At 44.1% G+C, this 26,073-nt stretch overlaps 1 protein-coding gene across 2 annotated transcripts in view; it reads right to left on the bottom strand.

Moving 5' to 3' along the window:
- Positions 1-4,129, bottom strand: part of Ppp4r2 (protein phosphatase 4 regulatory subunit 2) — a 48,490-nt gene extending 44,361 nt beyond the window's left edge. Inside the window, exons 1-2 of one of the 2 annotated variants that reach the window (XM_028872709.2) lie at positions 3,835-4,129; positions 2,859-2,940 (exon numbers count right to left, since the gene is read on the bottom strand). In XM_028872709.2, coding sequence (XP_028728542.1) covers positions 2,859-2,940; positions 3,835-3,868 — 116 coding nt within the window. In that variant the 5' untranslated portion in view covers positions 3,869-4,129. Of the gene's footprint in view, positions 1-2,858; positions 2,941-3,330; positions 3,349-3,834 lie in introns of those variants that run through there. The other variant, XM_037203947.1, reaches the window with a different exon arrangement.
- Positions 4,130-26,073: the final 21,944 nt, after the last annotated feature.

Below are 26,073 nucleotides of genomic sequence, written 5' to 3'. Positions count from 1 at the left end.
CATCCAAACAATGTAGGAAGTAGAGGATTCAAAATCTGACTGATTGGCAGGCTACCTGGTATCCAGTAGGACAGGGTAAGACAGAACATTAAAGTTACCTTTTAGAATCTCTCAACTAGAGCAATATGCTTATCAAAAAGTTAAGGCAGTTTGTATTGACCAGACTGATAAGCATCACTGTCTAAGATAACCCTTCACCCCTCCTTCTATTTCTGAAACAGGGTTTCTTCTCTGCATAGCTTGGCTGTCCTGGAACTCACTCTGTAGACCAGGCTGGCCTTGAACTCAGAGATCTACCTTGCCTAAGCCTCTCAAACTCTGGTATTAAAGGCGTGTACCACCACCCAGCTAAAATAATTTTGTATGGAAAACAAAAAAACTTCAGGAAATAAAATGCTTTTCTTCTGATAAGAAACAGCTTAATCCAGTCAAGAGCTCAAGGAAGAGAGACAATGTAAGCAATGAATGATATTTCAGGGACTCATTTATTTTTGAAAGATGGCATCTAGTCATTTTTTAGGTTTTTCTATATAAGTGAAACTAGTGACTTGCATCCATTTTGGGTGTTATGCCTGCACATAAAAATGTGCACCACAATCGTGCACTGTGCCCTTGGAAGCCAGAAGAGGACATGAGATCTCCTGGAACTGGAGTTACAGAGTTCTGAGCCTACAAGTGGGTGTAAGAAATCAGATCTGGGTCCTCTGGAAGAGCAGCCAGTGATCTTAACCACAGAGCCATCTCTCCAGCCCAGTAAATGACTTTTTTCACTAGAGGATTCTCTTGTTTTTGGAGAAAGGGACTCACTGTAGCTTTGGCTGTCCTGGAACTCATTATGTAGACCAGGCTCATAGAGATCTACCTGCCTCTGCCTTTAACCCTCTGCTGGGATTAATGGCATGCACCACTATGTCTGGCAAGGATTCTATTCTTAAAATTGACATGCACAGAAATATTAGTCACATTAGGTTGATGGATATATTTTCATCTTCTTGTTTGTTTTAGTTTTGCTTTTGTTTTTTTCAAGACAGGGTTTCTCTCTGTAACAGCTCTAGATGTCCTGAAACTCGCTCTGTAGACAAGGATGGCCTCCCAAGTACTGGGACTAAAGGCCTGCACCACCATGTCCAGCTGTTTTAGTTTTTAAGACAGGGATTCTCTGTGTAGCCCTGACTGTCCTGGAACTCATTCTAGACCAGGCTGGCCTTGAACATGGAGATCCACCTGCCTCTCAAATCCTGGGATTAAAGGTGTGTGCCACCACCTTTCTTGCCTTGATGGGTATATTTTAATAAACTACTAAAGAGGTTCTGCTTATATAACTACTAAATTATGTACTACACTTAGATATATTTTCTTCCTAAAATATAGCTACTTATTAGAAAGCTAAACCACAGCCACAAACAAATCTTGTAAAAAATGAACACTTGTTAATAAAGATAGAGAGCATGTTGGGGCATGCATGCAATCCCAGCACTACATAGATGAAAGCAGAATGAACCTAAGTTCAAAGCCAGTGCAGGTACCTTAAAGAAACAGGAATTCAAATTTTTAAGGAAGCAGAGAATGTAGCTCAGTGGTGGAGCTCTTGTCTAGCACATGAGGTACTGGGTCCCAGCTCCGGTGACAACAGTAATAACAAAGTGACAACAATGAGGAAAGCTAGGGTAGCCGCTCACATCTGCAATCCCAGTACTTGGTGGCTGAGATAGGTCTGCTTAGAGTCTGAGGTCAGTCTGGGCTACCTAATAATTCAGAGCCATCTGAGCTAGAGCGTGATCCTATCTCAAAAAATTAAAACTGCCAGGCTTGGTTGCCCAAAACTCTAATCCCAGCACCTAGAAGGCAGAGCCAGTAAGGATCACTGAGTTCAAATCCAGCCAGGGCTACAGAATGAGATAATGACAGAGAAGATATATAATCACTTGCCGAATATTATACTCAAAACTAAGCAGAGAGCTCACCAACACTAAACTCTAAATAACCTTTCTCTGCCCCTACCCTACACGACTTAGTGTACAAAGACAGGTTGTCTCACACTAAGTCACTGAGCCAGAGTGTGAAAGAACTTGTACCACATGAATAAACCAGACTTTTCCTTTTGAAAAATACAGTATAGGTTCGGACTGGCAACATTTGGCAATGAGCCTAGTAAGATGTTGGCATATGTAATAAGTTAGCTAACCCAGAAAGTCAGGACAGTGACAACTTCACCATCTGGAATGCGTCAGATAATCTCTTAAGTCCTCAAGACAACAAATCCAAGTTAGACTTTAAACAACATGGATTAGTCTGACAACAAAAGGCTGGACACTGGGCAGTACCAAAAAATGTCAACAACAAATCCCTATCGGTATCAAAGTCACAAAACTGTGGGAAGAAACCTGTTTACAATGATGAAGAACCCATAATGAAACAATCTTTTCTGTGGTTCTTTCAAACTGGTAGGTTCTCCTTGTGCCAAAGCTGATATCCAGAAAACTTTGATAAATTCTAACAATTGTTATGCAACACACAGGAAGGTGTCTTGTCTTTACTGTGATCTTTAAGGCATCTCCATTTTTTTATTATTATATTTTTCTACTTATTTATTTTTGTGTATGAGTCCAAAGACAACTTTTGGGAGTCAGTTCTCTCCTTCCATTATGTGGGACTCCCTAGGTGGAATTTCCAGATGAAATTCACGTCCTCAGGCCTGGCAGCAAGCACCTTAACCAGCTGGGCGGTCTCACCCATCCCCAGGGTCTCCAATGTTGACAGACCTATTATATGAGTGTTCTGAAACCTCCTTTTTCCACTACCTAAACAACTGTGAAGACAGGTAGGCCTGTCACCATGAACCCATGCTTTCTACTTACATTGTTTCTCCAGTCTTGGCTACATGACAGAGAAACTGATCCAGGACCGGACAAACTTCCTTTTTCCCCCTCTTCTCAAAATCTAGATAAAGAAAAGAAAAGAACGTTTATCAGTATGTCGTCTACAAGCGAACTTTATTCAAAGTCTTGCTCTACATTAGAAAACAATTAAGAAAATCAGCCTCAGCTGGGCGTGGCGAGGCAGCGCGCACCTTTAATCCCAGCATTCAGGAGGCAGAGGAGGCAGGCGGATCTGAGTTCGAGGCCAGCCTGGTCTACAGAGTGAGATCCAGGACAGCCAAGGGTACACAGAGAAACCCTGTCCCGAAAAACACACGGGGGCGGGGTGGAGGGGGGGCACAGGAGAGAGAAGAGATCGGAGAGAGAGAAAATGACCCTCTCACCCAAGTACCCACAGCCACCCCGAGTTCCCACCTCCACGCCACGAGTTCTCCTACAGGGGGCACTGCACCTCACAAACCATCCTTCACGGTGTTTCCCAAGAGTTTCCCAAGGGGAGCCCCGGCGTCCGATCCAAGCCCCGGCCCCCGCCGGGTATACCTGAATGAACCCACCCCCAAGTCACCCTCCCCCCCCCCAAGCCGCCGAGCCCCAAATGCGGCTGGGTGTCCAGAGGGGGGTTGGTTCTCGGAACGCCGGGACCCCCGCGGTTCCAAGTTTGGGAAGCAGCGTTCTCGAGCCTGTTGCTCGCCAAGCCTCGGGGCCGGCGTGGTGAGGGCGAGCTGGGGGCTCCCCCAGGCCCAGAGGCCGCGGCCTCGACTTCGGCATCCGCCGCCGCCGCCGCCGCCGCACGACGAGGGCCGCGCCGGTGCCAGGCGCTCCCCTCCCCCCCCCACGCCCGCGGCCCACACAAAGCCCGGCGCGGCGGGGCGGGGAGGGGGGGGGTGGAGGCTGGCGAGGCGGCGCGGGCGGCCCCCGCCCGAGCGCGCGCGGCCGGCAGCGCGGCGACCCCCACCTTTCAGCGCCTCCTGCAGCCTCTCGACGTCCATGGCGCCGCGGAGTCCCTCGCCGCCGGCGCCTCCCTCGGCCGCCGTCCCGGGGGCCGCGGCGCCCGCCCCCGTCCCCCCCGACGCCCGCCCCCGCCCTCGCACACACTCCGCCACACGCCGGCGACCGGGGAGGGGGAGGGGGGAGTTCCCGGAGGGAGCCGGGGGGCGGGGGGGGGAAGCGAGAGACGGAGCGAGACCGACAAGAGCGAGCACCTCCCCGAGCCGCTACCACCAGCCCTCCAACATGGCGCCCGGCACGTCAGCGCGCGCACGCTCCCTCGCGCACCCGGCCTTTCCCCCACCCCCCCGCGTCCCCGCCTCCTTCCCCCGGCGGCCGTCCTCGCTCTCTCGCTCTCGCGCTCGCGCACTCCCACACGCCCAAGAGCGCGCCCGGCCCAGTGCGCGTGCGCCGCGGGGGCGCCCGGGCCCGAGGCGCGAGTTCGGAGCTCCCTGGCCGCCTGGTGGGCGGGGAAGTCGCGGCCGAGCCGACGGGAGGGTCGGGGCGGGGGATGGGTGGGTCCCTTCGCCTTCCTGAGCCTCGGTTTCCCCCACCGTGCACTGACGGCGCCGGTGCCGACCACTGTGGACTGTTGCAATGATCACTGGGACTCAGAGAATACATTTTCAAAAAAAAAAAAATTTTTTTTTTTTTTTTTTTTTTTTTTGGTGGAGTAGGGGGGTTGTTTGGTTTTTCAAGACAGGGTTTCTCTGTGTAGCCCTGGCTGTCCTGGAAATCACTCTGTAGACCAGACTGGCCTCCAACTCAGAGATCCAGCTACCTCTGCCTCCCGAGTGCTAGGATTAAAGGTGTGGGCCACCACCGCCCGGCTTCGATGTATTTTGTTTTTATTTCTGAGGATCTTACCTGTCCCACACTGGAAGAAGACCTTGTGCTAGTCTGCTTCTGACTTCACCTCCCATTGCTGGGAAGATGGAGGTGTACCACCATTCCTGATTTTATGAGTGCTGGGATACAGACCCAGGGCTTGGCAAGCATTTTACCAACTGAGGCACATTCAGCCCAGTACGCTTTTTCTTCTTTAAATATCTACTTCTATTATGTATGTGCTGGAAAGGGGGTGTGGCACAGCATGTGTGTGGAGGTCAGAGGTCACCTTTGAGAGTTGGTTCTCTCCTTACCCCTTGTGGATTCTGTGGGTGAAACACATCCCCCTCAGGCGTCCTGGTAAACACCTTTACCTGCTGAGGCATCTCCCGGGCCCTTGTGCATTTTCAAAATAAAACAGACTTACTGTTGCCTGCCTGGACCGAACTTTGATATTTGCTGAGAACTACAACCGAGTGGACCAAAAGCCTGAAAATCTAGACGCTGGATTTTTATCTCATCTCTTCGCCCTGTGTGACCTTGGGCTAGTGACCTAAACTCAAGAACTTCCCAAAGCCTCAGTGTGTAGGTCAACAGCCCAGAGCCCCGCACATGCTGGGTAAGGCTCCACCGCTGAGTTAAGTCCTCAGCCCTAGAAGGCTCACCTTAAGGTCGGGAAGACGGTTCAGCAGGGAAAGGCACTTGCTGCCCAGCTAGGGCCTGAGTTCTCTCTAGGGAGCTTCATAGGATGGAAGGAGAAAACTGACTTCCACAAGTTATCCCCTGATCCTTACACATGCCCACTCGTACAAACACGCAATGTAAAAAAAAAAAAAAAAAAAAAAAAAAAAAAAAAATAGTTTAAGCAAAGAATGAAAAATGGCGGCTATGAAGCAATGATCACATTGGCTACAATTCTGAAATGTTCAGGCAGCTGCTGCTTCACTGTCATGGGCCTCCGTTCTTACAAGGAAGGAGAGGGCAGGAATCCGGGAGGGAGGGGTCTTCAGCCCAGAAAAGTGGAGACAAAGTATGTCAAGACAGTTCCTGGAACTCAGAACCTAACACATCTGGCTCTTTCCAGCATGAGCCGCTTTTACTGCCGGCCTTTTTAAAAGGTAGCGCCAGCAGGATAGCTCTTCAGTGAAGAGTGCTTGGAGCCAGAGTTTGATCCATGGTGCCCATGCGGCAGAAAGAAAAGGCTGACTCCCTTTGGTTGTCCTCTGACTTCCATTATATACGTGTGCAAGTGCTTGCACACACACACACACACACACACACACACAAAGTAAAAGTAAATTTAAAAAATAAAGTAATAAAAGCTATTGCTTATTTCATTTTCTTTTCCCAGGGCCCACTTGCTACGTTGTCAGCAAAGAAGGGGAGAAGCCTGTTGCTTGACTTGTCTGAGACAGAATCTGAACACAGCCATTACAAAGTTGACCTTAAATGAGCTTGGCTCTGACTCTAGCCCTAGGCTGTAGGTGCAAGCAAAATACTCCCATGCCCAAAGTACTTCTGTCAATTTTGCTGACAAGTTGTCTGCGTCTTTAGGCCGCCGCTGATCAGAGTACACGTTCAATCACAGGAAGGTTTGGGGGGAGGACAAGGTCATGAAACCATCGGCCATCACTGCCGTGTGCTGGGTCCCTCCAGCTCTGAATGGACCTACTAACTCCACAACGAAGTTTAACCTCTCCTTTCTGCTACCCTATCTACCATAGGGCCCAGTTTCTTACGTCAGAGCAATCTGTGCTGCGCAATCCAGCTGCCGCTAGCCAGGTGCAGATATTTAATCCAAGGAGTAAGACTCAGTGAGATGTAAAGATCAGTTCCTGGACTCTTCGGTGAAGACCAGTTCCTCAGGAACCAGCCCCGTTTCAAGTGTTCAGAAGCGAGCGTGGCCGGTAGCCCTTGATTCCCACTGTTGCAGGGTTACAGGGAGTGAGTTCTACTGGAACCTTCCCCTGGAGAACCAGCCAGTCACTCCTGTCACGGGATCTGTCCCTGGCTCTGCGCTCAGCGTGGGTCAAAGTGACCAGTTTTTATGGCTCTTCAGAATCCATTTAGCTCTTTCTTTTTCCGTGTGTGCTGGGGATGGAATCCAAGGCCTCTCACATGCTAAGCAAGTGCTGTGCCGCTGAGCCCCACCCCTCTACTTACCCACCTGCCCCCCATTCCTTCTCCTCCTCCTCTCTCCCTCCCTCCTTCCTCCTTTCTTCCTTTTCCTCCTTCCCTCTCCTGTCCTGATCTTCTCTCTCCAGTCTTCCTCTACCTCCTTTTTCTCTCTCCCCTTCTCTTCCTCTCTCTCCACTTCCTCCCCTCTTCCCTTTTCTCTCCTCCTCTCCCTTCCCATCTCTTGTCCACCTTATTTCTCTCCTTCCTCCTTTCTCTCTCCACCTTTTCCCTTTTCCCCTCTTCCCACTTCTCTCCTCCTCCTCCCTCTTTTTCTCTCCCTTCTTCCCTCCCTCACATGCCCTGTTCTCTCCCCTTCTCCCTTTGCTCCCCCAACACACAAAATTTCTCTCTGTAGGCCAGGCTAGCCTGGAACTGGCCGCGTAGCCCATACTGACTCCTCCCTCACCACCCTCTGCCTTCTTGGGTTTCCTGAGTGTTGAGATTATAGGCATTGACCGCCATGCCTAGCCACCATGGCCCACCTCTCCAGCATTCTCCTTTGGGGGTTTCTGTTTAAAAGCTCCTCCCAGGCCAGGCAGTGGTGGCGCACACCTTTAATCCCAGCACTCGGGAGACAGAGCCAGGCGGATCTCTGTGAGTTCAAGGCCAGCCTGGGCTACCAAGTGAGTTCCAGGAAAGGCACAAAAGCTACACAGAGAAACCCTGTCTCAAAAAACAAAAAAAAAAAAAAAAAAAGAAAGAAAGAAAGGAAGGAAGGAAGGAAGAGAGAGAGAGAGAGAGAGAGAGAGAGAGAGAGAGAGAGAGAGAGAGAGAGAAAGAAAGAAAGAAAGAAAGAAAGAAAGAAAGAAAGAAAGAAAAAAGAAAAGCTTCTCCCTTGAGTTCACTGTGTGAACTTCCTCACATATTTCTGGTCTCAGGTTAAACTCCACCTCCCCCGTTCCCTTAGGCTGGCATTGCCGTGTGTACTTCTGTTGTGTGATATTTTGTTTGCGTTCAGACACAAAGCTTGCCTGGAGATCAGAGAGAGTGGAGCTAGTTACTAGTTAACCATAGAGGAGTGGAGGTCTGTACAGAGAGGAGACAGGAAGTGACAAGGTGGGGCAGAGATAGGATCTCAACCCTTTTGGATAGAGGATCAGGAGAGGTAGGAAGTCGCTGGTAGCTGCTTGTCTGCTTATCTTTCTGGTTTTATATCAATATCTGACTCCTGATTTTTATTGATAAGATTAATTAGATTTACACTTCACACTTCTTTCTGTCTTGTACTTTATCTGATATTTTCAGGCTTGCAGAGTAGAGGCAAAAGAGGAGCCTGAGGACTGTTTCTTTGGTTCGTTTTCTACTTCCTCCTGGAATTCTTGACTGGCCAGCGTCCTACTAAACCCTGATAATTCCCTGGGAGGGAAGCAGGACCAAGACATGGCTGCCAGCCACAGAACTCCCCATGATTCTTGGGGCTCCTGCCTATGTAAGATCTCTCCCTATATTGAATCATTGTGCATGGTGGAGGGCGATGGCTGGATCATAGATTACCCCAGGTCTTCTGCCTTGGGGGCTGGATGGCAGAAGTCAGCTGCCATTCACGAGAACACTGGCTAGCCCAGTGGCAAGAGCCTGATGGAGAAAGGCAGAGGAGAGCTTAGATTGGGCACTCTTTCTGTGAGTGCAGCCCCAGCTGATGCTAGCATTGCATTAAAGGCTGGAGCAACTAGAATAGCCCATAGGGAGAGGTTCCCGATTGCTGATGAAAGGAGCAATGAACAGTGGTTATTGTTGTTCGAATCTTAGATGGTCTTTTAATAAAAAAAAAACCCAGAGCCAGATATCAGGGTGAAAGCTGAAAGATCAGAGAAGCAGAAGAGCCAGCCACTAGTTCTTACCTCTACGAAATCCTCAGCCTAAAGAAAGTGAGTTCCTGTTTACTCATGCTTTATATACCTTTCTCTGCCCTGCCATATTACTTCCTGGGATTGAAGGCATGTGTGCTTCCCAAGCAAAGGCATGAGATCTCAAGTGTTGGTATTAAAGCTGTGTGTTACCACTGTCTGGCTCTGTTTCTCTCCTATCCTGAATCAATCTCATGTAGCCTAGTGCGGCCTTGAACTCAGAAATCCAGATGGGTCTCTGCCACCCGAGTGATAGGATTAAAGGTGTGTGCCACCACTACCTGACCTCTGTGTCTAATCTAATGGCTGGTTCTGTCCTCTGATCCTCAGGTTAAGTTTATTAGGGTACACAATATATCACCACAGGTTATAATGGTTCCACTTCTGAAATTTCAGGATTTTTTTATTTTATTTTTTTGAGACAGGGTTTCTATGTGGAGTCCTGACTGTTCTGAAACTCACTTTGTAGACAAGGCTGACCTTGAGTTCAGAGACCCACCTGCCTCTGCCTCCCAAGTTCTGGGATTAAAGGAGTGTGCCAATAGAAAACTAATGCAAATAAAAGTTAAATAGTAACAAAAATTACTAAATTTTTAGGTTTGTTTGTTTGTTTTGTTTTTTTGATAGGATCTCACTATGTGGTAACCAGCTAGACCTGACTGAACTGGAACTCACTTTACAGATCATGCTGGCATCAGATTCACAGAGATCCACCTGCTCGATCTCCGGAGTGCTGGGATTAAAGGCTAACTTCATGCCAATTTCACACTCCCAGGGGAGAAGTTCACAGGGTTCTGGCAAGGATCAGCAGGGCCAGCCACATGGAGCTCAGGAATGACAGCTGGTGTGTACTAGTTAGTGCCTTCGCTTTCTCCTCACTGTGATCACATGCCTGACAGAAACAGGGATTTATTTAACTCACTGCTTAGGAGGGCTTCGTCCCTCATGATGGGGAAGGCATGGTAGAGCCACCCAGTGCATGGTGGTGGGAGGTGGGTTAAGCATTGTCCACATCACAGCAGACAAGGAAGCAGAGAGAACATGGCATGAACCAGGAACATGCTTCAAAGTCCAAGCCCTGTAACTCCTTCCTCCAGCTCCCAATACACACACCACACACTTCCTAAAGGTACCACAGTGTGCCTAAGCATTGCCATCTGCTGGGGACCAAGCATTATGAACTGAGCCAGTAGGGGACATTTCAGACTTAAACCAAAACAGAGAAGGCTTTTGAACCACTGCAAAGATGGACTGACAGGCTGTCGCCCTGCTGTGCTGTCCGTACACAGAGGGAAGAGCCAGAGCATGGAAAAGACAGACAGTAGGTAGCAGAAGAGACAGAAAGAAAGGGAAGAGAGAAAACACCCAGGGGGGCTTCAGAAAACGTGTAGGAGGATCTTTTTATAACCCCACGGGGAATTATGTGGGTCTGGCTGCCCTCCTGAGCTGAGTGTGTGGAAAGACAAAGAGACTGGGGGCGGGGGGAGGCGGATATAGAAAAACCAGCATCCAGTCTCCACAGGATGGAGACCAGCAGACAGGCCTGGGTTGAAATATCACTGTATCACTGCTCAGCAAACAAAGCAACCAACGGAAAGAAAAATGCAGAATGGGAGAACATACCTGTGAACTATTCCTCCAAAAGGGGGTTAATATTCAGAATATATAAGGAACTGACAAAATTCAGTAACAACAAACTAGTTTTAAAACGAGCATTATAGGGGATGGGGAGATGGTTCAGTGGGTAAAAAAATACTTGTTCCTCTTGCAAAGCACCTAGGTTCAGTTCCCCGCACCTACATGGCAGATCACAACTGTCTGGAACTCCAGTTTTTAACACCTTCTGGCCTCTTTGGGCACCCATAGGCATGTGATATATACATAGAAGCCACTGTATACACACATACACATAAATAAAAATAAAATTTTTAAACGAGAACTAGACCTAAATGTAAATTTTTATGTGTATATGTATATTTGTGTATGTGTGTTCGGGTCACAAGTATGCATAGTTGGTGTTTTTTTTTTTTTCTCTTTGGGGGCCCACCACCCAGCTCCCAAATAAATACAAAGAGACTTATTCTTACTTATGAATGCCCAGCCTTAGCTTGGCTTGTTTCTAGATAGTTTTTCTAACTTAAACTATCCTGTTTCTCTTTAACTATGTTTTGCCTATGGGCTTTTTACCTTTCTTTGTTCTATCTATCTTTCTTTTCTTCTTACTCTGTGGCTGGGTAGCTAGTCCCTAGCATCCTCCTCTCCTCCTTTTCTCACTCCTTGCTTCTTTGCTTCTATTTATTCTCTCTGCATGCCAGCCCCGCCTATCCTTTCTCTGCCCAGTTACTGGCTGTCCACCTCTTTATTAGACCAATCAGGTGCCTTAGGCAGGCAAAGTAACACAGCTTTACAGAGTTAAACAAATGCAATATCAAAGAATGTAACACATCTTTGCATCATTAATATTCCACAACATGTATGTACATGCATTTGGAACTCATATCATGTAAGCCAACCTAAAGAAACCCCTTTTATGACATGTCATTCTATCTGCTATATAACAGGAGATGTCAGTGTGCACTTCACAATGGGTTATTTATACATAATGACATCAGGTGTATATTTTACAATCCTAGAAAAAGGTGGAGCATTCCTGTAATTCCAGCATTTGGGAAGCAGAAGCATGAGGATCTCTGTGAGGTCAAGGCCAGCCTGGTCTACATAGTGAAAGCTCCAGGACAGCCAGGACTGTCTCAATGATAGATAGATAGATAGATAAATAGATAGATAGATAGATGATAGATAGATAGATATAGATAGATAGATAGATAGATGATAGATATATAGATAGATGATAGATATATAGATAGATATAGATAGATGATAGATAGATAGATATAGATAGATGATAGATAGATATAGATAGATGATAGATAGATAGATGATAGATAGATTAGATGATAGTAGATAGATGATAGATAGATAGATGATAGATAGATAGATAGATAGATAGATAGATAGATAGATAGATAGATAGATAGATAGATAGATAAGGTGGGCCTGTAGGGAGTTCATCAGGAGGGCTCCCGCACTTGCCTGACTCCCTCAGACTCCAGCCCTCTTCCGCAGGCGATCCTGATCAGTGGTGGTGCATGCACTCCCAGCACTGCAGAGGCAGAGGAAGTCCAGCCTGGTCTATAGAATGAGTTCCAGGACAGCCAAGGCTACACAGAGAAACTCTGTCTCAAAAAAAAAAAAAGATAGATAGATAGATAGATAGATAGATAGATAGATAGATAGACAGATGGATACAAATGCTAGAAAAAGGAATTAGAATCTTTGCCATAAAGAAATGAAAAACATTGCCAGGCAGTAGTGACACATACACCTTTAATTCCAGCACTCAGGAGGTAGAGGCAGGCAGCTCTCTAAGTACAAGGACAGCCTGGCCTATAGAGTGAGTTCCAGAACAGCCAGGGATACACAGAGAAATTTTGTCTTGAAAAACAAAAGGAAGGAAGGAAGGAAGGAAGGAAGGAAGGAAGGAAGGAAGAAGGAAAGAGAGAGAGAGAGAGAGAGAGAGAGAGAGAGAGAGAGAAATGATGTTTTGAAAATTGATAAGCTTATCTTGATTTAACTATACAAAAGCCAGGTGTGGTGGCCACAGGCCTTTACCCCAGCATTTGGAAAGTAGAGGCTGATAATCTCTGAGTTCAAGGCCAGCCTGGTCTAATAGTGAGTTCCTAGGCAGCCAGATCTAAATAAAGAGACCTTGTCTCAAAAAAATTTAAAATAAATAAATAAATAAAATAAATGACATGATGCATAGGTTATACTCATAAATGTATACAATTTTATATCTTTATGTTTCTGTTAAAAATAAATTTAAATTAAAATGCACTGTATAAAGCCTTGGCAGCTCTGCGATTCCTGTAGCATTTATTTATGCCTTTGAGTCTTCACTTGTAAATCACAAAGGGTGATAGATAGAACTGAGGTGGACAAAAGAGACTGGCTACAATGTTCTCAACCGTGAGAAGGCTGCTTCCCAAACCCACCGGGTTTCCTGCCATTCCCCCAGACTCTCAAACGTGGACAGGCTTTCAGTGAAAAGACAGGTAACTTAGTTCTTAAAGACCCCAGGTTGTGTTCTGTGGTGTCAAGGCCACCATGGTCATTGCTGCTGGTGACATGCAGTTTGCAAGCACACTGAGAACACACAGAACAAAACAAAAGAGGAGGTTGCTGGGAGAGCACAGTGTCCTATGAGATCAGGATTTCCCCTTTACCTGCCCACCATTCGTAGGCCCCATCCCTCTCCCTCATCCTTCTTTTTGCCTCTTTATTTTTCTCTCTTGCATCACCCTTAAAAGTACACACCTTCTTGCATCACAGCTTAAAAGTACACACCTCCATTCTAATTGGCTTGCTAAGGACGATGGAATGGTGTGGTTCAGTTACAGTCAAAGCATCTGATGAGGTGACTCGGGCCACATGTCCATACCTCTATACCCAGGAACCAGGGTCTTGTATATGTCTGGCTGTTGCTGGCCATTGAGGCAGAGAGGCCAGGTAATAGAAGTTCTCAGAGAAGGGGGGAGGTAGAATTTGGCTGGACTTTGAGCACATCTGCCGAGTGTGTTTCTGCCTGGAACGTCTGAGAAGAGCTGGCCTGCCTTAATGTGGGTGGGCCTCTTCTAGTCAGGCAAGGGCCTCAATACAACACAGCCTTCCTCTTCCCCAAAATGAGAGTAAACCTTTCCTCTCTGATTGATCTGCCAGGCATCTGGCTTGTCAAGTCACCCTGTAGATCTTAGGACTGGCAGTGTCCGTAATCATATGAGCCACGGCACTGAAAATCCTTAGAATTCTCAACCTTTCTCCTCCATCTCCTTCTCAGCCTCTCTCCCTTTCACGGCCACTTTCCTCTTTGTTGTTGTGAGCGTGTATACACCACACTATCAGGCACACACGTGTCATGTATAATCATACTGCTGGGGAGGTGGACAGGAAGATCTTTGGGGCTCACTGGAATCACTGGGTTCAGGCTCGGTGAAATACTGTGTCTCAAAAAAAAAAAAAAAGTGCCTCTCTGTCCCATATACACAGACACACATGCACTATTTTTGTTTCTTTGAAAAACCTCAGACATATACATGTAAACATACAGAGGCACATGCTCTATCAGTAATTGAATATGATAAAATTGAATGCTGTGGTTTAGATAAAGCTCTGAAATCTGACATCTGGGTTTAACTTCCTGATTGTGTGAATTCGGGTAAATCATTAATGTCTAAAATGCCTGTGTCTTCAACTGTGACCTGAAGCCCACAGAGGTGACTTAACCAGTTAAGCCTGTGGTTTCTCTCCGTGACTGTGACCTGGTGTTCTTATTTAGGCTGACTGAATTTGTGATTTCTGTGATTTTGCTGCCTTTGTCTTTTGAATAACTTCAAATGCAAAGAGTTACCGCACTAATGCGAAAACTTTCTCTGAGCTGCTTAAGGCCAAGGGGCTTGAGGTGGCACAGGCTCCCAAAACCTTAGTGTAAATTCCTATCACAAGGATAACCAGGTTACTATTCATTTTATCAAGAAATGAGCACTGATATGATACCTCCATCCGACACAGAGTCCTTTAAAAGAATGGACCTAGTTCAGCGTCATTCGGAAGAGCCTGGCAGGAATGCCATGAAGGTTGGCTTTTCTTTCCACCCTCTTACATGGTAAAACGTCACGTGTGTCCCATCACTGGTGATACTTTAATCGTGTCATCAAGAGAATGTACCATATTTCTCCTATGTACCTTCCTTCTCTCATGCCCGGGAATTGTATTTGTTTTCTGTAAACTCCAGTGACAATTCAGTGAGAACTCAGTTGCTTAAACTGATATAACTGTAGCCTTCTGCAGAGCCGGGGGCTGGGGGTGGAAGTGGGGGGAGTCTGAAGTCAAAGTGCCGTGGACCTGACTCCTCTGAAAGCTCTCGGGCCACTTTCAGTCTCTGTCCCCCACGCCCATCTTGTCTCATGTAGCCCAGGCTGGCCTCAAACTCGTGTATGAGAGGATGACCTGGAACTTCTGATTATTCTGACTCCACCCCCACAGTGCTGAGCTGAAGCTGTGGGAGCGCACCACACTCCCTGGTTTACAGTGTGCCGGGGACTGAACCCAGGGTTTCACGTCACCAACTGAGCTTCTTCTGACTCTTTTGGATAGTTCTGTGTAGCCCAAGCTGGCCTCGAACTTTATATGTAGCCCAGGATAACCCTGACCCCCTGATCCCCACCTGGCTTGGCAACCTTCACCCTTACTCTTTAAAAGGAAAATTGAAAATTAGTGCATGCTTGTGTGTGTGTGTGTGTGTGTGTGTGTGTGTGTGTAAGGGTGGCATACAAATACCACTAAACACCTTGGTGGTCAGAGCACAGCTTGCAGGCATCAGTTCTCTCTCTCTACCATTTGAGCCCTGGAGATCAATCTCAGGTCGTCGGGCTTAGCAGCAAGTGCCTTTACCAGCCCCACTAGCCTTAAAAGAGCACTAGTTGGGGGCTGGGGATATGGTCAGTTACTAAAACTGAACTGCTGTGGTAACGGAAGTGGTGAGTGAGGTGTGAGAGAAAAGAGGAGAAGGTGCAGCTAGGCCTGTGAAGCCATGCTCAAGAATTTTCAACCCTCGTGGGACATAAAATGAAATGTTGGTTTATTTAGTGGTTTGTTTTTTTTGGTTGGTGTGTGTGCGTGTGTGTGTGTGTGTGTGTGTTGTGAATGAGTGCCTGTACCCATGCATGCACATGCAGAGGCCAGAGAAAAGCATGGAGTGTCTTCTTTTTCTGCCTACTGACTTGAGATGGGGTTTCTCAGTGAGACTGTGTGCTCAGGAGATACACCCCTCCTCACCTCAGTGCTGGGGTTACAGCCATATGCAACCAAGTCTGGCTTCTGGCCTGAGTGCTGGGGAATTTGATCTTGGGTCCTTCCAGTTGCGGAGCCAGGGCTCTCACCCACTGAGCTGGCCCCAGCCCCTGCAGTGGGATGGGCTTTTGTTCTGACGGGGGGTGGGGTGGGGGGGTGGGGGGGTGGTTAGTGGGCTTGGTTGGTTGGTTGGTTGGTTGGTTGAGATAAGATCTTGCCATGTAACATGGCTGGCCTGGAACTCACTCTGTAAACCAGGCTGGCCTTGAACTCATTGAGATCTGCTTACCTTCGCCTCTTGAGTGCTGGGATCAAAAGGCATGGGGCACCATGTCTGGTGACAGTGGAATATTTTATACCTCCAAATGACAGACATTTATGTTTGTCAAAATCCCGTGTTCTTGTCATATCTTCTGGACTCTCAAGAGAATGCTCATCTTTTAGAGATATCCAGGTCCTGATACTTCCTCAAACATTCTAAAATCTGCCATTGGTAACACACTACTAGACTGATCATTCTCAATTTGTGGAGAGGATTAGAATTGCTTGGGGGAAGCTTGAGGAGAGGGGACATTCTGGATCCTAACTCCCAAGAGTCAAACGGCCTTGAGTAGGAGGGAGGATTGTTGATTTCAGCAAGTGTCTAAGTCGGTCATTCCCGAGTTACCTGAAGGGCTTGTTCAAACACAGAATGTGGGCATGAGTTGTAGTTCAGAGACAGAGTGCTTCAGCATGCCTGAGGCTGTAGTCTTGACCTCCAGTACCACTAAAGCCGAAACCCGCACCACTCAAAGCAGGCTGTGGAGGTCCACTCACAGGTTCTAGATTCAGTTAAGTCTGTGGCAGGATCCAAGGATAGCCATTGCTATCAAGTCCAAAAAACACACTGTAGGAACTATGGTCCAAGGGGGAATACTATTAAATGTGGCTCCCGAGACCACACTTGGAGAAACATAATGCATACCTTTAATCCCAGCACTCAGGAGGCAGAGGCACATGGATCTCTGTGAGTTCAAGGTCAGCCTGACCTGCATAGTCAGTTCCAGGGGTACATAGTGAAATGCTGTCTGTCTAAAATAATAATAATAATAACAGTAATAATAATAATAAAAATCAAAGGTGTTACTCATGGCAGATAATAAGACAAAGATGCTGTGTGATGTTCTGTATGCTGTGAATGTGTGTTGCTCTGATTAGTTGATAAATAAAATACTGATTGGCCAGTAGCCAGGCAGGAAGTATAGGTGGGATAAACAGACAAGGAAAATTCTGGGAACAGGAAGGCTGAGTCAGGAGATGCCAGCCTGCTGTCTAGGGAGCAGCATGTAATGGCACACAGGTAAAGCCAGGGAACACATGGCAACATATAGATTAACAGAAATAGGCTGAGTTTAAATGTAAGAGCTAGTCAGTGGTAGGCCTGAGCTAATGGCCAAGCAGTTTTAATTAATATAAGCTTCCGAGTGAGTGATCATTTTTTTTAAGTGGGTGCGGGGTCCGTGGGTCTGGGCAGGACCTGAGGAAAACTTTTAGCTACACAAAGATTTGAGTTTATTCCCTGGGGGCCAAGACTGCAGAACTGTGGGTCGAAGAATTAGAGGTAAGACAGGAAAGCAAGGAAGCCAATAGAGCACACACTATCAAAGACATTCCCATTATTGGCTCTTTGAACTTCTTCTACTGGGGGATTCTGGAATCAAATTGTGGAGCAGACAATTCTGTTACCCACCTGATAAGAGTTAGCCAGGGTACAGACACACCCACTCTGGTCAGTCTATTTAGAAGCCTATTCCAGGAAATGTTCATTTTCTAGCACCTTCTGCATGCCATTAAGCAAGCAGAGCAGATGTGGTGGCAGAGGGTAGGCTGCAGGCAGTCAGGGCTGGGAAGAGGAATGAGAAGTGCTTTGCATGGCATTCATGTGTGTGTGGAGAACAAGACAGAAAGCCCAAAGGTAGCTGTACATGCAGAAACTGAGTCAGAGGGCAACTTTAGAGAGGTTCAGTCCCAATGTACAACAAACCAACCACTTTAATTCTTTGGTTTGTTTGGCTGGCTGGTTGGTTGATTGGTTGGTTGATTGATTGGTTGGTTGGTTGGTTAGTTTTTCAAGACAGGGTTTGTCTGTATAGACTTGGCTGTCCTGAAACTCACTCTGTAGACCAGGCTGGCCTTGAACTCAGAGATTCACCAACCTCTGCTTCTCAGAGTGCTGGGATTAAAGGTGTGTGCCACCACCACCTGGCCAATCCTTTGTTTTTTTTTTTTTAACTTCTATTTTTGTTTTATGTGAATGGGTAATATGCCTGTACATATGTCAATGTATTCAGAAGAAGGTGTTGGACCTCTTAGGCCTGCCTGGAGTTACAAATGGTTGTGAGCTGTCATGTGGGTGCTGGGAATCAAACAATGGTCCTCTGGAAGAATGGCCAGCCATCATTCTTAACCAATGAGCCATCTCTCCAGCCCTCTTAATTAAAATTTGACATCAAATATTTTCCTATTTGAACACATCTTGGTTTTGTTAACTATTGTCTATATTACCATCCATGTGCCAGCAATAGCAAACTGTCAGAGGACCTTTTTTTTTTTTAAAGATTTATTTATTTATTATGTATACAGCATGTATGATTGCTGGCCAGAAGAGGGCACCAGATCTCATTACAGATGGTTATGAGCCACATGTGATTGCTGGGAATTGAACTCAGGACCTCTGGAAGAACAGTCAGTGCTCTTAACCTCGGAGCCATCTCTCCAGGCCCAGAGGACTTGTTTTAATCACTGGGCAGGTTTCAAACAGTTGGTGTACCCCAAATGGTATAATTTCTTAATTTTTTTGTTTTAAGTCTGTCTGTATCCTTGACATAATTCCTAATAATAAGTTGACTGAAAAATCTTGTTTCTAAGCCAATGAGATGGCTGATCGTATAAGAACACTTGCTGCCAACCCTGATTACCTAAGTTTGATCCCTGGGACCCACATGGTGGAAGGAAAAAACAGATTCCTACAAGTTGACCTCTGATCTCCACATGTGTACTATAATACATGCATGTGTGTGTGTGTGGGTGTGTTACACACAGATAAAAATAAATTAATTTGAAGAAGAATCCAATTTTCCAGTATGACATATATACTTGTCATTTAACACAACATGGCAATCCTAGAGAAGGGGATGTTATTGTTTTGTTAAGTCCTACGTGTTCACTAACAACAGGAGTTCTCCCAAGTTCCTTTACAGTCACACTTTACATGTCATAAGTGACATACACACTACAGAAGTGAAGAAGATACATTTACACTCATGACACTGCCTAAAATTATAGGGGACTACTAAACTACTCCTGTCTAACAGGCAGGGTTTATGACTCGATACCTGCAATTGTCTATTTGGTTAGATAACTGGATTATTTCTGGGGAAGGCTTTAGGTGGCCCGTGGTTGTTCACCATTCAGGGAAAGTGAATTTTTTAATTATTTAAAGACAAACACTAGGAGAATAATTTTCTTGATGTATTGGCCCAGCTTGGCAATGTCATTTTTTTCATCTGGACACGGAGACAATGTGTTTCTGCAGATAGAAAGATGCTCTTGAAATGACATGAAAATTTTATGGCTGGAATCCTAGAAGGATGTCCAACGGATTTCAATAAAATATTCATGACAAAAAAAGCACTGTGAAAGAGATACATTTCCCTTGGTATCATTTGAGCCTTTGAGTACACACAGATTTTTTTTTTTTGGGCGGGAGGCAGGTACCTTTTTACTTACATGAGCCAATCCATGTTCACATTTTGTCTCTTTGTCTCTCTGTCTCTCTCTCACACCTCCACACTAAATGAGCTATGTTCGCTATCGTTTGCTATTTAAATAGTTAATGATGAAATAAATTGGTACCAGGAATAGGGTGGTTTCCAGACAAATGCTCTCCCCACAGCCATACAGAACAGACTGTTCAAAGACTGAGGATTTAAGCAGAAAACAACTTAAAATGGTCTCAGCCTCATCTTCTTATGGGTAAATAAATCCCTGAGAAACAGCTCAATAAACTTTCAGCGAATAGGACTTCCCACCTCTGCACCAACCTTTACAGGAAAAGTAGTTTTTAAGGGTAACCAAAATCAGAGTTCTGAAGCTTTGCTGATAGGACTGGATCCCAGACGAGCATGTAGCCAAATCATTTATTTGTTCATCAACTGTGATGAACAGTGTGTTCATCATCCAAGTCCAGGACAGAGAACAGGATAGCAAGGGTTGTTCCTTTGAGGAACAGTGTCTCCTGGGGAAGACAGTCACAAGTGTGACACAAGTATGGTATTGTTACTGTTTCTTTTTCTACTGTTATCTTTCTTTTTCTTTTTCTTTTTTTTTGAGACCAGGCTTCAGAGACCAAAGTATCCTAGAACTCACAGACATCCACCTGCCTCTGCCTCCTGAGTGCTGGGATTAAAGGCATGTGCTGCTGTGCCTGGTTTACTGCGCTATTTCACTAGACAGACATGACAGGGTGCAGGGTGACACATAAAAATGAGTATACAAGAAGGCCTTGCCATCCTTGGGGATCACAGGAAGCTTTCAAAAAGGAATGATGCCTTTGTAAGATCTGAAGAGTAGTAGACATTTATCAGGTGAAAGGAAAAGGGAGGCAGAGGGGATGCTAGAGAGGCTCAAAGTCTCTGTGATGGGTAGAGCTTGGAGAGAAGAATGGAAATTAGTGAAGAAGTCCGGGAAGGAAGTCAGGAGGAGGCCGGCGGTGGATCACAAAGAGACGTCCTGGGACAGTTTCAAATCCTCAGAATGAGACCTTGGGAAGGCATGCCAGGCTTGTTCCACGGTCTGGACTTCCATCTCCTTCCTAACTGTATAAACCCATAAAGGAAACACACACGCTTAAAAACATTCATTTATTCAATATGCAAGAAGAACAATATAGGTATTGTTGTGGTCCTACCTGCCTGGAACCACACACCTTTGCTTTCACTCTCTAAATATTTTTGCTAAATATTATCTAAATATTCACCACCTAAAATGAGCTTAGAGACTCTTTCATGAAATCTCAGATGGAAAAAAGTGAGATGTACATAAGTCAACATCCCATCCCATGCTATGTAAGTCAAAGGCCTTGGCAGATCAGCCTTTGTTTGGATTTGGGTTGGTACAATTCAACTGGGGTTATTGTATCACAAGTTCCTACCTCAGTAGACAGGTCCCTGGTAGCAGTGTCAGCTAGTGTTTGCATATAAACTGAGTGTTTATCATGTGTCAAGTATTTAATGTACATTTCTTCAGTTATTCCTCAAAACATTACAGAAGAGGAGAGGTATATAAACGGACATTTCCTGTCCTGACCACATGGTCACAAATAACCAACTCAGAGGCTGACTATGAATTACAAATGCTCAGCCAATAGCTAAGGCTTGTTACTAGCTAACACTTACACTTAAATTAATTCATAGTTCTATTTATGCTTTGCCATGTGGCTTATGGGTTGTTACCTCATTTTTTACACATCCTGCTTGCCTGGGGCTGGCTTCCATCTCCTCCGACTCTCCTAACTCTGCCCTTCTTTCTCCTATTATTCTCTCTGTGTCAGGCTGTCTCACTTAGTCGCTTCTTGCTCTGCTATTGGCCAATCAGTTTTTTTTTTATTAACAATGAGTATAATCCATAGCGTTCCCCCTTTTGTCTAATTAAAAAGGAAAGTTTCAACCTTAATATAGTAAAACTATATACAAAAAAGTTATTAAGTAAGAATTACAGTAGCAATATCCAATCTATTTACATTTGGCAAAATTAGACAAAATAATTATCTATCTCATCTTGGCGAGTCTTAAGTTTTGTACCAAATGTCCTACTTGTTCTTTGTATAACCAAATTCTACTACCTACAGGAAGTAACCCAAAGTATACTCAAAGAAGTGAGATTTGGCAGATGGACTTGTTTCATTTTGCAGAGTCTGGAAAATCAAAATATGTACACCATACCATAGATGCATATTCAGGATTTCAATGGGAAACTGCTTTGAGTTCTGACAAGGCTGATTTTATCACACATTTGTTAGAAGTTATGGCCATGGTGGGGATACCTGTACAAATTAAGACTGACAATGCTCCAGCATATGTTTCTAGTAAAATGAAACAGTTTTTTATATATTACAACATAGAGCATATTACAGATATACCACACAATCCTACAGGGCAAGAAGTTATAGAAAGTTCTAATTGAACTCTAAAAGATATGCTTAATAAGCAGAAGGGGGTAATAAAGACCCCCCAGAGATAGATTGCACAATGCTCTATTAACTTTAAATTTTCTAAATGCTAATGAGAAAGGAATGACAGCTATGGAGAGACACTGGATAATAGGGAAAAAAACTGAATTAAACCAGCCTATACACCTTAAAGATGTGTTGACCTCAGAATGGAAACCAGAGTATGTGTTACATTGGGGAAGAGGTTTTGCTTTTGTTTCCACAGCAGAAGAAATGCTATGGATATCATCAAAATTGATAAAAACTAGATTCAAACAAGAGAGACCTCTTGATTATAAGAGGTGATAGTTCATCAAACAATGTGACCATTCAATTTAAACTAACTTATAAGACTAACAAATGCTTTTCATTTGTTATAATGAATTTCCAAAAGGGAAGCTCCTAAAAGTTAGGGATGGGGCAGGGTTTTGTTATTGTATTTCCAGGAGAATGAAGGCATCCAACTAAGGAATCTGAAGCCACTGAACAAATGAGACATCTGAAGAAAAAGGATGAATCATCCAGAGAAAATGTCCCAAGAAAAAGAGTAAATTGGCCTATTAGTATACCACATTTCCAATAGGATAAAATTTCACACATCTTCCCAAGTGTTTGTTTCTGCTGTTCTCTACAGACATATAATGCAAATAGCCTTTTTGCAGTCCCAGTTCAATTAAAAATTAAAGCTGGCTTTGGAGTTGGAGCACGACTCTCGCCTTCTCTAAACCCAGCATGCGTGTTAAAAGGAAAATCCAAAATCTCTGTCTCATGTCAGAAGAAAGAGCCATCTGATATAGGACAGAATAAAACCAAAAAATTAAAGGACTATTCTATTGCAAGTAATCTCAATTCTTTGGTTCTATTTTGATTCTTTAAACTTTTTTAAAGTATGGGTTTTATATCAAAATTTATAAGATTTATATACATATATATTTTTTAATTTTTGTCATGATATTAGTGGTCATATAGAGTACTAACTAATTCTAGAAAAAGGCTTCGTCTAGCTTCCTGTACATGATTTCAGGTTTGAGTCTCTTTTAGGTAACTAGGAATTAAGTTTTTGTACTCTGGATGTACATAACAAATTACGATATTTTAACCTCTTCAAAATATGCTACATATGACATTTAAAATATTTAAGTTTTCTGCAGTGAACCATGATCATGTCTAACAGCAACCTTTGAAATCTGCAAAAGGAAGATGGGGCCCCACAATGAAGATTCCACCTGGATTGTGGTAACGTCACTAAACTGACAAATACCACCCAAAGATCAACTTTGGACTACAAACTGCTCAGTACAATTTCAAGGTGGCTGAGATGGTTCAGCCTCACAGACTACTCTAGCTAGGACTTGAGAAAAGCCCTGCAGTTTCCCATTACACAGAGACTGGACAACAAATGATATAGCTAGCTCTCCCAGGACTTGACAGCTATCCCAATTTTTTTTCAAGGTCCCCTAAAGATGTTGTCCCCCACAGACAACAGGAAGTAATTTTAATAGCATGGCACCCACATTCCCAAGAAGTGAAGTGGGCAGTTTTTGATTGTTCAATGAGTTATGGACATTTGTCATTGTTTAGAGGGGTTGGTTACAAGTTGTTATTGGTAATAGTCAGGAAAAAAGCTGAACAAAGGGGATTAGATTTAGGAATCTTGTTCTGAAAAGAAAAATGGGGGATATAGAAATGATACAATAAAAGGGTAGGTTATTGAATCTACTTTTAAACCAAAAAAGTAACTACTCATCTTAAATATTTTACATTGGTATGGATTTTGTATACTGATACAAATTTGAGGTTATTTTTGTTATACTAATATATGTTACTACTCTTAAGATGTTTTTGTATATTGATACAAATTTAATGTTATTTTTGTTAGAACCTCCTGTATCTACATTTCTACTCTTGTTTAAGATATTGCACCTATGTAGCTTATTTAACAATGTGATGTAAAATTTTAGTCCTTGAAAGTTATTATTACAAACTATTTAGAATAATAAAGAAATGCAGGTCAGTAGTTAGTCACTTATTACTATCAAACTTGTAGTCATGTTAGGTATGTTTTCAAAGTCAAATAGATATATTTTAGATAGACAGGTAGTCTTCAAACACTTCAGAGATTTACAGAATATGGCATTTAAGATTTTTAGTGACATAAGGTTTTTTATGACAATGAGGCACGTCTGCTCCTGGAAGCACCAAGAAGATGATGGGCATCAGAGAAACTCCATATGGAGTTTACTTTCTTCGTGGCAAAAGTTAGCCATGGGGCAAGAAACTGCCCTTGCCTCAACTGCTGACAGTATGTTGTCCAAACTGGACACAATAAGGACACAAAAGAAAGTGACTGTTGGACTTTGCCAAGACAAGGCAGGGAAGTCCTTCAAAAATCCTGCTTCACAGAAAAGTCTGTCAGATATCCTATGCCTGTAGTCCAAAGATGGATGTCCCAATTTGCAGGGGAACCTTGGGTGACTGTCCAGTCAGCCATCTGTTTCTGTCATTTCTTAGTTTTGGAAATTGTTTGAAATGCACTTCCTATTTACTTAAGTAATATTATATCCTTCTTGGGTCTCTGATGGAGTTGAAGACTAGATAGTTATAGTTATAGGTTTCCTTGTTACAAAATTCAGAAAAGAAACTCACAAAACAGGTGTAAAGTGTATAAGGTTGAGAGACATAAGATAGTTTTGGGTTGATAATACAAGTTAGGATAGAAAGTGAATTAGCTACAACATTTTGGACTCACCAAGATAGGATAGATAATGGACTACTTTGTATGAATTTGTCAAATGCAAATCAACTAGACATTGTTAATGTAATTCTTGCCTTATATATTTTATATAGTTATTTTACTTATTGTAAATAGTTTTACTGTGTTAATTAAAACCTTTGCTTTTTATTTAGACAAATGAGGTGAAATGTTGTATAATGTTTTGATTGTGTTCTGACAAATAAAGCTTGCTTGGAGTCAGAGGGCAGTGCTAGCCACTAGCTGACCATAGAGGTTTGGAGGACTGTAGCAAGAGGAGACAGGAAGTGGTAAGGCAGGGCTGAGAGAGGATCTTGGCCCTTTTGTACTGAGGAATTGAAGAGGTAGGAAGCAACTGTTGGTTGCTCCCTGTTCTCTGATCTTTCAGCTTCTTACCCCAACATTTGATTCCCTATTTTTTTATTTTTAAGATTAATTAGAATAACACTTCAGAGAGGTACCTCTTATTCCCTTAACACAAAGAGGCTGGTAAGGTGTAGAGAGTTATGTTCTATCAGACACTGGTGGCACTAGGATTTAAATTTAATTTTGAGGGTTGTGGAAATGGCTCTCTGTTAAGGGCACAAGGGCTGGAGAAATGGCTCAGAGGTTAAGAGCACTGACTGTCCTCCCAGAGGTCCTGAGTTCAATTCCCAGCAACCACTTGGTGGCTCACAACCATCTGTAATGAGATCTGGTGCCCTCTTCTGGCTGGCAGTCATACATGTTGTATATATAATAAATAAATAAATAAATCTTTAAAAAGAAAAAGAAAAAAAGAGCACATACTGCTCTTGCAGAGGAATAAGTTTGGTTCCCAATAACCACATTGGGCGGCTCATAACAATCTGATGCCATCTTCTGGCCTCCTGAGGCACTGTACTCATGTGCACATACCCACAAATATACATACATACACATAATTAAACTTGTTTGGTTTGATTTTGTTCTGAAACAGGGCATCTCTGTATAGCCTGGCTGTCCTGGAACTCACTCTATAGACCAGGCTGGCCTTGACCTCAGAGGTCTGCTTGCCTCTGCCTCCCAAGTGCTGGAATCAAAGGTGTGAACCACCACAGAGGTGGTGCCTTGTCTACAGAGGTAGTTACAGGATAGCCAGGACTACACAGAGATACCCTGTCTGGGATAGGAGTGGGGAACACTTAAAATTTAGTCAAATATGAGGAAAAAATTCAGTAGATGAACTGAACACCTTATGCTGATTCTAAAAAGAGATAATAGGAAAAATGTTTCTATCAGCTCAAAACCTTTGAAGCATTTCAGTTATTTCTGTATGTGCTGTAGCCAAACAAGTTAAGCCCAGTTTTGCTAAACACAACAAAGGATTACTGAGAGCTTATTTTCACATTCGTCCAACTTTGTTCATTCTTCCTTGGGCAGAGAGGACTACTGAAAAAAACAAATTAACTTATGATGATGCTATTA

This window comes from Peromyscus leucopus, chromosome 3 (assembly GCF_004664715.2).
Source record: "Peromyscus leucopus breed LL Stock chromosome 3, UCI_PerLeu_2.1, whole genome shotgun sequence".
NCBI classification, from domain to species: domain Eukaryota; kingdom Metazoa; phylum Chordata; class Mammalia; order Rodentia; family Cricetidae; genus Peromyscus; species Peromyscus leucopus.
This window is presented reverse-complemented; position numbering and strand designations above follow the sequence as displayed.